The 16387-nt window shown below is 29.9% G+C and overlaps 3 protein-coding genes across 4 annotated transcripts; 2 read left to right on the top strand and 1 right to left on the bottom strand.

The window, feature by feature from the left end:
- The first annotated feature begins 3979 nt into the window (after positions 1-3979).
- On the top strand, positions 3980-6646 carry LOC109817473 (Peroxidase superfamily protein). Its single transcript, XM_020382720.3, has 4 exons — positions 3980-4327; positions 4797-4988; positions 5531-5696; positions 5997-6646. Exons 1-4 carry the CDS (start codon positions 3995-3997, stop codon positions 6407-6409), a joined length of 1104 nt encoding a protein of 367 aa, XP_020238309.2. The 5' UTR covers positions 3980-3994; the 3' UTR covers positions 6410-6646.
- Positions 6647-8240: 1594 nt separating this feature from the next.
- Positions 8241-11512, top strand: LOC109817477 (26S proteasome regulatory subunit 10B homolog A). Its single transcript, XM_020382722.3, has 10 exons — positions 8241-8449; positions 8639-8758; positions 9030-9166; positions 9320-9481; positions 9647-9733; positions 9820-9906; positions 9990-10127; positions 10715-10906; positions 10981-11079; positions 11186-11512. The coding sequence occupies exons 1-10, from the start codon at positions 8350-8352 to the stop codon at positions 11258-11260; spliced, it is 1197 nt and encodes a 398-aa protein (XP_020238311.1). The 5' UTR covers positions 8241-8349; the 3' UTR covers positions 11261-11512.
- On the bottom strand, positions 11370-16071 carry LOC109817484 (uncharacterized). Of its 2 annotated transcripts, none has more exons than XM_020382739.3 (5): positions 15560-16071; positions 15306-15446; positions 14202-14321; positions 12291-12386; positions 11370-12183 (listed from the first exon to the last, which is right to left on the bottom strand). In XM_020382739.3, exons 1-5 carry the CDS (start codon positions 15779-15781, stop codon positions 12028-12030), a joined length of 735 nt encoding a protein of 244 aa, XP_020238328.1. In that variant the 5' UTR covers positions 15782-16071; the 3' UTR covers positions 11370-12027. The 2 variants fall into 2 exon arrangements, with proteins under 2 accessions (XP_020238328.1, XP_020238329.1); XM_020382740.3 differs by having other exon boundaries at positions 15306-15488; positions 15560-15697.
- Between the last annotated feature and the right edge of the window lie 316 nt (positions 16072-16387).

The following is a 16387-nucleotide window of genomic DNA, read 5'->3' as shown; positions in this document are numbered from 1 at the left end:
TCATTTTTATCTTAGCATAATGATTTTTCTTTTATGAATGGTTTGAACACATCTATATTTCTTTATTTAGTTTATTCACTTCATGTGTATTTATAAATACAGTAAGCTATAATAATATAAATTAAAAAGTAAAATTAAGAGGAAATTGATGCCATCAATACAAATTACAAAGTAATTATGTGTACTGTAGATGAAGAAATTTGAGTATTGACAAAAGAAAGGGGAAAAAACTAGGTTTTTTATTTATTTATTTATTTATTTATTTATTTATAAATATATATACACATTTCTACGTAGAACCCAATGATTATATTAAATTAGTTCCGTTTTGAATATTAGTCTCCAGTTGACCTGGAGTTCAAACGAACTAAAGAAGTGTATGTGATATTCAGTTAAGCAATGCGCGTATGAAATCAATCAAATCATAACCGAGAGTGGTAAAGAATATTTCATCTGTCATGACACCCCTTATGAAGATCTTCTACCTAATTGTAAAATCCCCATAAGTTCAAACGAATATGAACTCAACTGAACTTATAAAAATTATATTGAATTTAAAAATAGTTTTCCTGAATTAAACTAAATATTAGTTCAAACGAACTGAACTGAACTATTTTTTTGTGTCATTGAACTGAATTGCAATTTAAACTGCACTGAACTGTTATGATATTTTGAATTGAACAATTTTGATTCATTGATCTATCAAAATAGGACACATTTGCCAACATTACTTTATTTTCTATTTTATTTAAATTTTTCAAAGAAAAAAATATAAAATTAAGTCAAACAAAATCAGTGAATTTTAAGCCTAAAAACAAGTAGTCTAACATAGCTCAATTGATCCGTTAGATTCGACAAAAGATACAATTTTTTTTGAATCACTTTTTTCTCTCTAAAGTTTTGGTTATTAGACTATCGAGTTAATCCATTAAGACATAACATGTTAGACACATTTAATTTTTATCCTTTTATAAAAATAGTTTAATTTTTGTAATTTAGTTCAATTTTATAGTTCAGTACAGTTAACTTTTCAACAGTTCAGTTCAGTTTTTTTTTAAACAGTTTAGTTCAGTTTTTTTACAAACAGTTCAGTTTTTTATAGTACAGTTCAGTTCACCACCAGTTCAGTTTTTTTTGTCCACCCCTACTCTGAACTAACGCCCATCCTAGCCAAAATATCTGTGATTTTGGGAAAAATGTTGAGCCATCAAAGTGGGTTTTGACCCCAGGTCAATCCGCCCACCTTGAAAATGGGTCAGGCTGAGAAAAAAATGAAAAAATTCATAATGGGTCAACAAAATGTAACCTGCTCCACTTTCGACCCGGCCCACCTAAACTACTTACACCTCCATAAACCTAACTTACTAACAACTCACTTAATTAATTATTACTATATATGTATTATTTTAACAAGATATCATTATTTTTTGTATATAAAGATAAACTCAATGTTAAATAATATGAAATTGTTATAAATTTATCTCCTCAAGTCTCTAATAAAATTTAATATTGATGAATAATCACTCTTATGAAAAGATTTTTATTTTTTATTTTTGATTATTTAAAGTTGTACACCTTTTAATTTAAGTTTAATGTTGTATACATGATACTTAGTTTGATAATTTTTATTTTAGATTAGAGATTATTTTATATTAAAATTTATTTTAACTTAGATTTTTTTAAAAAAAAATAGGTGGGTTGATGGGTTAACTTGTTTAGTCCACCAACCTGTGGTGGGTTGGGTCGGGTTAAAAAATTTTGGACCTTAAAATTGGTGGGCTGGGTCAGGTTAACCCACTTAAAAAGTGGGTTGAGGTAGGTTGGGTTAAACGGGCTGAATAATCTGTTTTGAAAACTCTAAAAAAATGTAACGAAGACAAATAAATTTGTATCCTCTAGTAATGTTTAAACCGGGCCCAACTTTATGAGTATAAATTATAACCGATTTATTAAATTAGATATGGAATGAGATAAGTATATATTTACACATCTTGTACTTGTACTCCACTTTAAAATTTTAGAAATTTACTAATAATGTAATTCTTGTTCTATTTTAAATTTATGTTAAATTAAATTTAATTAATATAATTTTGTAATTTTTATATTATGTTGATTTTTTATATATATATTTTTCAAACAAGAAAATATTTAATGAATTTCTAGACAAGTATAGGGTGGATATGAATATATTTGATACTCGACAGGAATAAATATGAGGATGCAAATTTTATATCCATTGAATATGAAATGAATATGAGAATGAGTATAGGGTATGAACATGAGGATAGCGACATGATGTTAAAACTTGCATCTTGCATATGTTTTATCCCATTGTTATCTTTAGTATAGTGATTTTCCTTTTTTATGAATGGTCTGAACACATTTATATTCCTTTATTTAGTTTATTCACTTCATGTGTATTTATAAATACAGTAAACTATAACAGTATAAACTAAAAAGTAATTAAGAGGAAGTTGATGCCTTCAATACAAATTACAAAGTAATTATGTGTACTGTAGTTGAAGAAATTTGAGTATTGACAAAAGAAATGGGAAAAACTAGGTTTTTTTTTTTTTTTTTTAATATATATACACATTTCTACCTAGAACCCAATGATTATATTAAATTAGTTCCGTTTTGAATATTAGTCTCCCGTTGACCTGGAGTTCTAACGAACTAAAGAAGTGTATGTGATATTCAGTTAAGCAATGCGCGTATGAAATCAATCAAATCATAACCGAGAGTGGTAAGAATATCTCATCTGTCATGACACCCCTTATGAAGATCTTCTACCTAAACTGCTGAGGATATATGATGTTAGCCTTTGGAAATTTACAGTATTAAATATAAATGCCGTAGAAAAAATTGCATCCAATGGATGAAAAACTTCATGCAGTGCAATTCTCTCAACTGCACTGGATCCATATCCGCTTCTTCTATGCTTGGAATCATATTCAGTTGTATCCGAAGAAGAAAAAGATTAAAAAAAAAAAAAAAAAAACGGAAAGCAACTATCTAACCATAACGCGGTGTCTGTGATTGTATCTTTTCAATAATAGATGAAGACGTTGTCACGATGTTTCAGTTTTTCAACGCGTACAAAGACTCTCATATCATTTCCATTATGCATGCGCCAGCAAGAAAGGAGACTCTGCTTCTTCTTCAGCTTCAATAATAATGCTCAAGAAAATAAATAAATAAAATCCAATTCCATTATTTCTTAATGAGTTAATGATATTTTTTCCCCCATATAAAATTGTCAATTTTTGGTTTTTGCCCCCAAGTTTTAAAACACTTATTTTCGTTTCTATATTTTCTAAATACTTAGACTTTTGGTCTTCTAGTCTAACAATGTTAAGTTACTGTATAATTTTCTTGAAGATCTGGTGCGAAATCCGTGTGTACCATAGCTTATCAACAGTAACTGTTTGAGAGTACTTAAGAAATGCAATGACAAAAGGCGAAAGCTTCCAAAATGTTGCAATTTTGAAGAGACGAAAAATACCATCAACCCATTTCATAATTCTTATTTTTCAGGCTGAAAGTGATAATCCACTTTCTGATATTTTTCATACATAAATTATGTAAAAAACACTTGAATAACTAGCCGTTGGTAACTCGATTATTCTATGATTCATCGTGAGTTATAAAGAAACTTTCGGGTCATTAATTAAATGTTCGTCAAGTTACTATAGTCAATTTACCCGTAAGACACATAACAATGTGGAGGTCCAGATGTAGCTTATTATTAACGTCATAATTGTATATCAAAATAAAATAAATTCTTCACTGTTTTGATCTGGTCCAGGAGCAGGTAATAGTAATACCAGAACCATGCACTGTCAAAACCAAACAACACATCATCAGAAGCAGTGCAAGCACACACCATGTTACTTTGTTGAAACAGTCAAAGTCTTGGTTCCCAGTTCCCACACAATGTGATTTGATAAAGAGAGTGGGTGGTTTGATATCTTGAGCAGTATATATATCAAACATGCCAATCCAATGGACATATATACAATCACCAAAATTAACAACCTCTCTCCCCAACTCAGTTGCCACACTTGTCATCATGCATTTCATCAAAGTCACTCTTGTAATGATAACTTTCCTCTCAGTTAAACTCTCCCATGCGAACCCTGGCTTTCATTTTGGCTGGGGTGGTCATCATGGGGGGATATCTTTTGGTCTTTCACCTCAATTCTATCAGTTTTCATGCCCTCAAGCTAATGACATTGTCATGTCAGTGTTGGACAAGGCCATTGCAAGGGACATGAGAATGGCTGCTTCTCTACTTAGACTTCACTTTCACGATTGCTTCGTGCAGGTGAATTCATTACACTTGTCATGACAAACCCCACATGAAAACGAATAACCATAATCATAAAAACAAAATCAAATTCTTTACCAAAACCTGTTGAGAAAACTCTTAATTGTTAGCACAACTTACATGCAGTATTGCAAGTGTTATTGGAATTATTCTCTCATCAGAATTGAAGTTTCACTTCAATAATATACTTAATAAAAGATTTCATTTAATGTGAATGTGTATTAGAATAGGTGTCATATCTAAGTTTTGTACTTTTCTTTTTCTTTTTCTCTCATATCACATTATTTGCCTCATTCCACACTTTTCTTTCTTCTTTTCTTATCTTTCTTTTGTGTAGAAATTGTATATAGTACTATGAATAGCATTAACTACTATCTTTATTAAACAGTTTCAGGTTCTTTTCTATTCGTAGTTCGATGGTCTAAATTTTCTTGTTCTTTTATTTTCCAATTTCCATGCATGGCAGGGCTGCGATGGATCGATTTTGTTGGATGATAGTGCAACAATAGTCAGTGAAAAAAATTCTGGACCTAACAAAAACTCCGTTCGAGGTTTCGAAGTGATTGATGAGATCAAGTCTAAGTTGGAAAAGGCATGTCCTCATACTGTCTCATGTGCTGACATTCTTGCCCTTGCTGCCAGGGGCTCCACTGTTCTTGTAAGTGAACACTCTTCATTCAAATTGTGACAAAACAGTATTATTCACTTTGCATTTTGTGTGACACACTTAAATACACTTTATTTAACACTATTTATTATTGACTAAATTTTATAAAGATATCAACATCATGAAAAATATTTGTTAAATAAGAAATAAGAAATATGTTACAAATAAGTTGTTGGTTCAAATAATACTAAAATCAGAATTCAAGTCTTGTAAACAAGAGAATGTGTTCAAAAAAGAATATCTAACTAAAAATGATCAATTAGGTTTTCGGTACAGATTACTTATTCAAAGTCGGTATAGATTACTTATTCAAAGTTGATAAATATTTTATACTAATGCTACAGAGTGTTTCACACCAATGACATGGAGATCAAAATAAATAAATAAATCATATGTTAAGTTGTAAATCCTAGTAAATTTCAACTAATAATAGTGTATTGAAAAGAAAAAAAAAGTGTCACACAATGGATTATTAGCATTTTTTCGCATGAGCCATGTTAAGTTTTGAGCCTTATTTGCTTCTTTTAAAACAGAGTGGAGGACCGAACTGGGAGCTCCCATTAGGAAGAAGAGACTCAAAAACAGCAAGCCTAAGGGGGTCAAACAGAAACATTCCCCCACCAAATGCAACCATTGAAAATCTCCTAACATTTTTCAAGCGTCAAGGCCTTGATGAAGTGGACCTTGTTGCCCTCTCAGGTTGAACTTCAACTTCTCATCATACCATGCTATATATGCTTAATGCTACCAAGGGAAGTTTTAATGACACTCTCTTTAACATTTTTTTTAAACATTATATTATTGACTGAAACTTATTAAAAATTACAAATTTTATGAGTTTTGCATTTAATTTAATAAGCATCTATTCTGATATCCACCAAAATTTATGATTTTTAGTAGAAGGTGTTGGCAAGAGAATTTTAGAAAGTATCGCTAATGTTTATCTTCCTAATAAAGAATTGAATGAGTCACATATTTGAACATATTATTATAATGTAGGTGCACATACCATTGGGGTGGCAAGATGTGCCACATTCAAGCAGAGACTATACAACCAAAAAGGAAACAACCAACCAGATGAGAATCTAGAAAAATCATTTTACTTTGGTTTGAAGACAATGTGCCCAAAATCAGGAGGTGACAACTTGATTTCTCCCTTGGACTTTGGCTCCCCAAGAATGTTTGATAATACATATTTCAAACTCTTACTTAGGGGAAAAGGACTGCTCAATTCAGATGAAGTGCTTCTTGTGGGAAATGTTAAGGAAACTCGTGAATTGGTCAAAAAATATGCACAAGATGAGAGCCTCTTCTTTGAGCAATTTGCCATGTCCATGATCAAGATGGGGAACCTTCGTCCTCTCACTGGATTTAATGGTGAAGTTAGGAAGAATTGTCGCCGAGTTAATTAATTAAGCAGCATAGCTATATTTTTATGACTCATTAATAAGTGTTATAGTTTTAACTACCTAAAAAAGAAGGAAAGAATTTGAAACATGAAAGTGTTTAACCTTTAGTAGTTATTTGTTAAAGAGGGTTTGAGTTGTGTTGCTTCTATGTTAATTTGATATATGCTTAGTGTTGAAAGGCATTTGTCCAATGAAAGGATTTGCAAATATTAATGTTAAGGAATTTAACTCTTTGAAACATGATAACCATGGAAAAGTAAAGAAATAAATTTTAATAAATTCATAGTTTGTTTTGCCTAATGTTAAATAAAAGCATGAACCTTACTGCTGAGTATACGAACCAACTGGTACAAAGTTATTCTTATTAAATCAATGATCTTAAATTCATATATACAATAGTGGTCTTGCCCAACTCAAACTGAATAGTCTTTAACATATGATTCTTTGATGTTATCTTTTACAAATTAGGGAAGGTATGAGTGTAATGTATATATATTTTTTTATTTGTATATATATAATGACATTAAATTCTCTTATATTTATCTTCAATCTTTCATTCTTAGGCCAACAATTGTTAAGATTACATGATTTAAAAATTAATTTTTTAAGGGATTAATACAATTTCTTTTTCTTTTTTTTTTTTTTTTGTGAAAAAAAAGCAATAAATTTTATAAATAAATTTATAAAATATTAAATAAAATACGCTGTAAAATTGTTAACACTCGATTTACTAATATCATGTGTATCATATGCCGTAAGAAATTGGCCGATGTATAGATGTTATATGATTACTTTTGGATTTTAGTCTTCAAAAGTGAGTAAAGTAATGGTGAAGTAATCTTAGTTGATAAATTTAACCGTTGATATTTGAATATATTCATGATTTATGTGCACATAATAGCAATCATTAATAATTGATATTCCTTGTTTTATCCTTTAACTAAAGTAAATTACTCATTTAGAAGAACTTAATCATTTATTTTCCTAGCTTTGGATTCTTCTTGCCTAATATAACTCTAAAATAATTTATTTACTTTAAGAATGAGTTTACTTAATCTTACTTTATTTAATAATTTATGTTTTACATTAAATTTCAATAATTTCACCATTGAACTAATTTTTTTTAATGCCTAGATTAAGTCTGCAAATTGATAAATTTTTTTTGAAAATCACTTGATATTTTATTTTATTTATTAAAATTGATGAATAATCATAAAAGTATTTTATACGTTAATTTGAATTAATGAAATGAAATATAAAATAATTTTCAAAATTTTTAAAAAATTATAGTATTAAAAACTTTTAATTCAATGGTTAAATCTAATATTGCAATTTTCACATTTTGATTTTTGAATTGTATATTAAATTTTAATAATCTAATTATTGAACTTTTAATTGCATTTCATGTTTTTTATATAGGTGAATCTAATGGTATAATTTTCATATCTTGAATCAGTAAAAAAAATTGATTAAAAATCATGTTTCAAAATTTAAAATGATTATTGTTTTAAAATGATTAAGTTGATCCAAATATAAAATATAAATAATCAAAATAAACATTTTAATAAATAAAAAATTAAAATAAATTTTAAAAATAAAATAAAATATCAAAAGTATAATTTAACCTTGATAAAAATACATGATTATATTAATTAATAATTAAGGTAATTAGGAATGATACATATTTTTTTTTGTTAAATTAAGTAACGCAATTATATTGCAAAATAAAATAAAAAAGTAACGTAATTGTGCTTAGTATATTTGAGATTTTGTTATTTTATATATTTATTTAAAAAGTATACATAAGTATATAAGAATTTAGGGCATATATTAAGGATATTTGAAAGGCTTCGCTCCACCGTCTTCGCGCACGCAATTCAACTCAATCCTTATACTCTGTCAACTGCAATCTATTCTCCGATTTCAAACTAAACCTAACAACAATGACGGACGCTGAAGACGCTACACGACGTCGTAATGCGGTCGCCGAGTACCGTAAGAAGCTTCTTCAACACAAGGAACTCGAATCCAGAGTACGATTAGGTTCGTTCATTCCTCAATCTCACTTCATACTTTCCTTCCCCTGTCATACCAATACCGTCTACAATTCGCTATTTTATTTTCACTACTTTTTTTTGTTTGTTTGTTTACTATTATTGTTATCATTATTGCGATCGATTAGGGTTTTGTTATGAATTTTGACGAGTTTTGCTTTCCAACTGCGAATTGCAGTCAGAGAGAATTTGCGTGCCTCGAAGAAGGAGTTCAACAAAACAGAAGACGATTTGAAGTCTCTTCAAAGCGTTGGACAGATCATTGGCGAAGTGCTTAGACCTCTCGACAATGAACGCTGTAATGATTCTGTCCTTTTTCATTTCGTATTTTGAAGTTTTGAATTATGTATTGCTATACAATTTCATAGTGTATTGTGATTAAGCACCCAAGACTTCTGTTTCATTTTTAATGTGATGAATGTGTGTTTATTGATTCTGAATTGTAAAATATAATATAATTAGATGATCTAGCTACTTGATGAACTATTTACTTTGTTTTATTGCATGTTGATGTGAAATAAAGCTTATGCCAATGGTTAGTGTATGTTTTGGTTTCTGTTATCTCTCAGTGATTGTAAAAGCAAGTAGCGGACCTAGGTATGTGGTTGGCTGCCGCAGTAAAGTGGATAAGGAAAAGCTGACTGCTGGTACTAGAGTGGTTCTTGATATGACGACACTCACCATAATGCGAGCTCTTCCACGAGAAGTATGTTCTTGTGGTTTATTCATTCTGATACTTATTTGGTTTGATGCTTGTGATGTTTGTTTCCTGTTGGGTTATCTGATTCGGTTTCTTTTTGAAGTTTTTCGGCTAGTTTTTTGTACCTGAATGTTGACATTATCTATTGTGAATTGACAGGTTGATCCGGTAGTTTACAATATGCTTCATGAAGATCCAGGTAATGTCAGTTATGCTGCCGTTGGTGGTTTATCTGATCAGATAAGGGAGCTGAGGGAATCAATTGAATTACCTTTGATGAATCCCGAGCTCTTCATTCGGGTTGGAATTAAACCTCCTAAGGTGATTCTTTTTCACTGTACTGCTTGGTCTTTGACCTCTATTGGATGTGTTTTGGCAGCATTGTCACATAAGCATCCACAATTTCTTTTGGTGGAAGTGTGTTTTGAGGGTCCATGATTTATAATTTTGAACCTGATTAGAATCTTCTCAATTCTCATCGTGCAGGGTGTTCTACTTTATGGTCCTCCTGGTACTGGTAAAACATTGTTAGCTAGAGCAATTGCCAGTAACATAGATGCTAATTTCTTGAAGGTCAGAATTATTTCTTTTCTGAATTCTGTTGTGTTTTGAGATTTCCTTTAATCTTGTAATGTGCCTTACACTACATGCTGGAGTAGGTTGTTTCTAGTGCAATAATTGATAAGTACATTGGAGAAAGTGCCAGGTTAATTCGAGAAATGTTTGGGTATGCACGTGATCACCAGGTAGGTTCTAGTGTGAAGTTTCTTCCTATTTGTTTATATATTTAAATGGCATGTAGTTCTGAATCTCCACTTTGTTTGTTTAGCCTTGCATCATTTTTATGGATGAGATCGATGCCATTGGTGGTCGTCGTTTCAGTGAGGGAACAAGTGCTGATCGTGAGATTCAGAGAACGCTTATGGAGTTGCTTAATCAACTTGATGGGTTTGATCAACTTGGGAAGGTATATCTTTCTTCATAAACACATTTAGTTCATTTTTAAAACCAGAATCACCCTTTGCTTTTAGAAACATCCGCTCTCTTTCTAAACAACTTTGAATGATAGTGGACCAATAGTAAGCTTGCAAAATAAAAATAATAAATGCATTTCATGTGTCTTAATTTCCGGTATTTATTATTTTTTAGTGTCCAGGTTTGCAATTTTTCCTGATATGTTGAACTTAAGATGCAATTGCAAACGTGAATGATTATGTTAACATATAAATTCTTCTCTGACCATTTCTTAAACAAAGAATGAGTGGCCTTTTTCCAGTAGTAACAACAAAAATTTAGTTGAGCTGAAATTTGTGATGAATTTTATCTCTATCAACTCTCTGTAGCATTTATGGTACAACATATTTAGTGCAGACTTCTGTCATATATGTGTGATATAATTCACATAAAATGTAAAGCATTAGAACCTTCTGAATTTCTGATTGATGTGTCTTCTGGATATTGTGATTTGATTCTCTCCTAATATGATTGTTCAAGAAAATTCTAATGGTGGGTTGATAAAAATTAACAACACTGTTGTATGAATGGATGCTGTAGGTTAAAATGATAATGGCAACAAACCGGCCTGATGTACTGGATCCTGCTCTCCTGCGTCCTGGAAGATTGGATAGAAAAATTGAAATTCCATTGCCAAATGAACAATCAAGGATGGAAATTCTTAAGATTCATGCTGCTGGCATTGCTAAGCATGGTGAAATAGATTATGAAGCTGTTGTAAAGCTTGCTGAGGTGAGTCCTGCTTGTGCTAGTTTTGTTAGCCAATTGGTGCATGTTTAATTTGTTTTCTGTTACAAATTGTTCAGGGCTTTAATGGAGCTGATCTTCGAAATGTGTGCACGGAAGCTGGAATGGCAGCAATTCGTGCAGAACGTGATTATGTGATCCATGAAGATTTTATGAAGGTGAGTTGGTTCTTTGAGGAAGCTATTTTTCTATATCTTAATCATGTAAAGGGATTCACTCCATTTCACTCATAGTAACAATAATTTGACTTTCTGTGGTTTGCAGGCTGTTAGAAAACTGAATGATGCCAAGAAACTTGAATCCAGTGCTCACTACAGTGCCGATTTTGGCAAAGACTAAAAGTTATTATAGAATTCTCTGACCCATGAGTGTCTATTTAGTGCATCTTTTGAGCCAGAAATATTTAACGTAATTAGGTCAACTCAGACGGTCTCTCCTAAGATTGAAGTTCTTTCTTCGGGCTATTTTTTTTTTTTCTGTCTAGTTTAGTTCCATAGAGAATATATCAAACTATCGTAAATGGAAGGTAAAGGGAACATGTGCAGTTGAATTATTCGTCTAAACTAATGGTGTTATTGTTATTTTTTGTTATCTTTTGGATTTCGTGCATCTCCCCATTTATGTGAATTTGCGTTGCAATCTTCATTTATAAATCTGATTTGGTGTTTAATCTAAGCAATGTCATTTTTTATTCATTGGAAGGGGGAAGGGTTACACGTGATCTTATTGCCGTTATATTGATTATAGCTAGCAACAATCTAATATTGAGTTTGAATTTTAGTTTCATCATTTCATTTAATTAACCAAGACTCAATCCAGCTAGCTAAGCTATTATAGCTGTGTGGCCTTCAGCCATCTGAAATGTTGTAACATTGTGGTTATGTGAAGTCTAACTTATGAAAAAAAATTTACAATCAACTTTGTCTATCAGAATCGTGTAAAATTAATGTACGAAATGGATGTGGCCCAGGTACACAAATCAATCAAATTCAGCTGCTGAGCTACTGCAAAAATACATATATTGTTTACATTTAACTGATTGAAGTATCCTTTTGTCCCACGTCTCGCTCATCGGAACATAATGTCAAATTCTTGAGCGAGGATTGCTAACTTCGGTGCAACTTTGAGTTGGCAGTCTCCGTCGCGTTGTTGGCGTGGTTCACCTCTTTTTTTGTTGTTCTCTTGGTTAATTTGTGTTTTATCATTCTTACAATTTTGAAGAACCAGAATGCACTTACCAGCTGCAAACCCAATCCCATAGCCTGTAATGACGAAAGGAATTAAACAAAGGTGAGTGGTTACTTGAAAAAACAGAGTATATTTCAGGAAAAGAAAATGGGTTCTCTTAGAAAAGAAAAAAAATATATACCTTTATGAGAAGTGGATAGTTGGCTGATAAAGTTACGTATGTGATACACGGTCCGACCACCATCCTAGCAAATGTAAATATGGCAGCAAATAGAATCTGTGCCATTACGGGAAACTCAGCTTTTAACATTTTATATCAATGCTTAATTAAAATATTATATGTATCTTTTTATTTTCTATGTTTTTATCAACTTTACATTTTAGTTTCTATAATTAAAAATATTTTATTTTGATATATATATATATATATATATATATATATATATATATATATATATCATTTTTGTTTCTTTTGTGTCTATGATCTATTTTTACATTGGCTAAAAGGTAAATCTTATCTCTCTGTAGGGATTAAAAAAATTAAACGAATATGTATAAGAATTAAAACAAAACATTTTTAATTATAGAAAAATGTAAAGTTGGTTAAATTATAAGACCAAAAGGATAATTAAACTAAAATTATAAAATTTAAATAGGTTTAACATTAATCTATTTGATTTTAATTATTAGTCTTCAATTAAAATCTAATCTATTTACTTTATATTGCACTAGAAAAAAAATTCCGTATCTCTTTATTTTTAAAATAAATTAAAATAAAAAAAATCATATAATAGATAGTTATATGAGTAATTATTTAAGGAAGATAAGAAATTGAGAAGAATAAAAAAATAAATTAAAAGAAAAAAAAAGTAATTGAAATTTATGAGTAAAGTAAAAAAGGTAAAATGGTTAATATAAAAAAATAAGACAAACAATTATTGAAAGAGGTATTTCGTTTAAATAATAATATATACACAAATAACATTGATTTCACCTCACAATTTGATTAAACAAGTATATTTTATTTATTAAACTTCCTTTTGTTCTCAAGTTATCCGCTCCTAATAGATTCTTATTTTTTTTATAGATTTTATATAAAATAATTATTTAAATATGTTTTTAGTTCTTTTAATTTAGGATAAATTTATTTTTAAATTTTTATATTTAAAATTAATATTTTTAGTCCTGTAATTTTTAAAAATCTTATTTTAATTTCTTAAATTATTAATAATATAGTTAAAAGTGAGAGATTAAAATTGTTATATAATATCAACTGAGTTTAATGTAATATTTTCACTAACAAAATTTTATACAATAATATTTGACAAATACTTTACAAAATTTAAGTATAAGGATTAAAATAAAATATTTTAAAATTATAGAGACTAAAAAGATTAATTTTAAATTTAAAAAACTAAAAATAAGTTTAGAGATTAAAAATATATTTAAGTTAATTAATTATATATAATTTCTTATAATTTAATTATGGTTTCAAAATGTTTGAATATATAAGAAAAACTGTAACAACCAATTGGAAGACATGAACAGAGCAGCAGTAAAAATGCAGGACAAGTGTGTGTGTACAGCTCACCACAAAAATAACACAAACACAATAATAAGTGATATTTGGTAATAAATACCATAAATAATTATTCAATTTTTTTTTTCCTGGAATATCTATTACCAATAACAGTGACTAATCTTCTCGCTATGTTGAAGGCACCTTAAAGAATAAGATAGCTGACCTCAAAATTTAACACGACTACATACATAAGACAAGATTCGAACCCCTAACCTTGCTTAAGCGTGGATCAATCCTGAGTGCCAAAAACATTTAGTGTTAATATATTATCAACAGTTGTGTTTTTTTCGCTTTTATTGAAATGTGCTTATACTTTCAGAACTACAATCATTTTTTTAACTTTAGTGAAACATTACTTCTTGCAGGAAACAACCAGTACAAGCATGTCGTATAAAACAAAAATTCCGAGAATAAGATAAATGCATACACTTAATCGACTTTTTTAACCTACTAACAATAAAAGCAGACATGAAAAATTTGGTATGGTCTATATTCTAGAGTTTTACTTACGTCAGCAACCAAATTAAGGAGGGTATCTCTGTAACCAAGCTCTTTTAAAAGCTCCCTTAAATGCAAGAATGGGCTTGATATCTCTGTTATCCATATTGTTGCTACCATTTCTGAGCCACACTGCACAAGATATTGCAAAATGTCACTAACTGATCATGAAATCCCCCCGTAAGAGCATTTTCAGTGAGTTGCTTATAAATAATTTTTTTATATCATATTATGTTACATTAATTCTTTTTTATTTTATAAATTATTTAAATTTTAATACTGGAGTTTTTATAATCAACTTTACTAAAATTTAAATAATTTATAAAGTAAAAAAAAGTTAATGTGATAATGATGTGGTACAAAAATTACTTATAAGCAACCCCACTAAAAATGCTATGATACTTCTAAGAAAATCCTTCCTAAAATGGATGCAAATGGGAAATGTTCACAAATTCAGTAAGAATTAGTCCAAAATTATAGCGGCAAGTGGCAATCTAAATGAATGTTTCTAGTCTCATATTCGGTAATGTTTGCCTTTACTCCCTAGAAAACAAAATTGTCTCCTTTTAGTTCAATTTACTGAAATGTGTCTTACTTTGTCCTTATTTCGATAAATGGTAAACTAAAAGGAGACGATCTTTTGTGTAAAGGACAACAATCATAACACATTTTCATTAACTTTTTTTAAGATATGACTTTCATAATATTTCAAACTTTACAACTAACAACTAATTTTTATTAATGGAATCTCACTTTTATGAGTCAAATATTATTTTACTTTTGTAAGAATGGATAAAACAATTATTTATATATCTTTTAAAGATAAATCCTTTTTTAGAATGACTTTTTAAGGATATAAAAAACAACTTTTAAATTATGAGTCTTGAAAAAAATCCAAAACAAAAAGACCTTATTGGCTTCATACCAGGACCCAGCCGGTCCATGTCAACCCGTGCCTCAAAGAATGTTTCAAAAACACATTTTAAAAAATGATAGATCAAAAGAAGAATGTTTATTTTTGAGGCTCTAAAACAAAAATTACTCTATTTTCCTGAACTAAAAACCTAAAAATAGTGTATAACCTTTGAGAAATGATTTGAGTGTTTGATTGATTACCTTCTGATAGGAAAGACCTGCTCCAATACCAACAATGCTTACCAAATGGTGGACTGTGTTATCTAGAGTGACTCTTTCACCAAAGTGACAACAAGCAAGATCATAAATGAGATAAGAAAGACTCACTGCTAGGACTTGCATCTGCTCATAGTAGAGTTCAAGCATTCCACTTTAGTGCCAAATCTAAATTAAAAAAAGAAACACCAAATTCATATAAATATTGATGTTTCCCTCATCAAAAGGGCATGGAGTACCTGTTTGGGTGAAGATTTTGAACCCACAGGACAGATTGGACACCTCCAATCTTCAACAGAGAGCCAAGCCAATGTTACTGCCAAAGTTGCATGGAGAGTGGACACAACGCGGTTGCAGAAATCAAAAGAGCGTTTGGGAAATATTATTCTTCTCGCTATCACAAAAGCTGATGTCCATGACACTACCCCAACAACAATTGTCTTTATAACATAGTCTTCCATTTCTCTACGCTGCAAAATATGTGTTCAGTGTTCACATTTGATGAAATTTCACCAAATGCACTAACTTTTAAGCATCCACCAATAACTTGACACACAAATGTATATATACATTTATGCCTAAAAATATTATATGGTTCAGAATTCAAATATGTCAATGATCACTTGGAGAGGGGATCCGAAGAAATAATAACTTGCATAATTGCATTTCATAGCACAACTGCCACCAGAATATGATGAATCAATGGAGTATGTCCAAGTCGATAAAGAAAATGTGGACTTGTCAGCAAGTTATTACTCAACCACCACATTTATTATATGTATGCATGGACAGATAGATGAAGTGAAATACTCCCTCCGTGATCCTACAATGACTGCACCTTAAGGTCTAGGATAATTTTTTAAACAATTTTATTAAAATAACACACCCTTAATGAATGCATTATATATTACTTTTAATTGTGTTAGTTGGATAATTTATAAAAGGACAAATTAGAAGAAGAAAAAAAATGTTACATTGTGAGAATTCATCCCATTGTGGGACAGAAATATATCTTTCAACTAAGGGTTATTCTACTTTAATCAATGATCTTGAGTTTCAATATTGAA

The sequence above is a fragment of the Cajanus cajan genome, chromosome 9 (genome assembly GCF_000230855.2).
Source record: "Cajanus cajan strain Asha chromosome 9, NIPB_CcT2T_4, whole genome shotgun sequence".
NCBI lineage: Eukaryota > Viridiplantae > Streptophyta > Magnoliopsida > Fabales > Fabaceae > Cajanus > Cajanus cajan.
Note: the sequence above shows the minus strand (reverse complement) of the source record. Positions and strands in the feature narration are given on the sequence as shown.

Coding starts and splice junctions, on each gene's coding strand:
- LOC109817473 (XM_020382720.3), top strand. CDS start 3,995: ATGCCAATCCAATGGACATATATACAATCACCAAAATTAACAACCTCT. Junction 4,328..4,796: donor TTCACGATTGCTTCGTGCAG/GTGAATTCATTA, acceptor CATGCATGGCAG/GGCTGCGATGGATCGATTTT. Junction 4,989..5,530: donor CCAGGGGCTCCACTGTTCTT/GTAAGTGAACAC, acceptor CTTTTAAAACAG/AGTGGAGGACCGAACTGGGA.
- LOC109817477 (XM_020382722.3), top strand. CDS start 8,350: ATGACGGACGCTGAAGACGCTACACGACGTCGTAATGCGGTCGCCGAG. Junction 8,759..9,029: donor ACCTCTCGACAATGAACGCT/GTAATGATTCTG, acceptor GTTATCTCTCAG/TGATTGTAAAAGCAAGTAGC. Junction 10,128..10,714: donor GGTTTGATCAACTTGGGAAG/GTATATCTTTCT, acceptor TGGATGCTGTAG/GTTAAAATGATAATGGCAAC.
- LOC109817484 (XM_020382739.3), bottom strand. CDS start 15,781: ATGGAAGACTATGTTATAAAGACAATTGTTGTTGGGGTAGTGTCATGG. Junction 14,322..15,305: donor CAGGTCTTTCCTATCAGAAG/GTAATCAATCAA, acceptor TATCTTGTGCAG/TGTGGCTCAGAAATGGTAGC. Junction 12,184..12,290: donor ACTATCCACTTCTCATAAAG/GTATATATTTTT, acceptor TCGTCATTACAG/GCTATGGGATTGGGTTTGCA.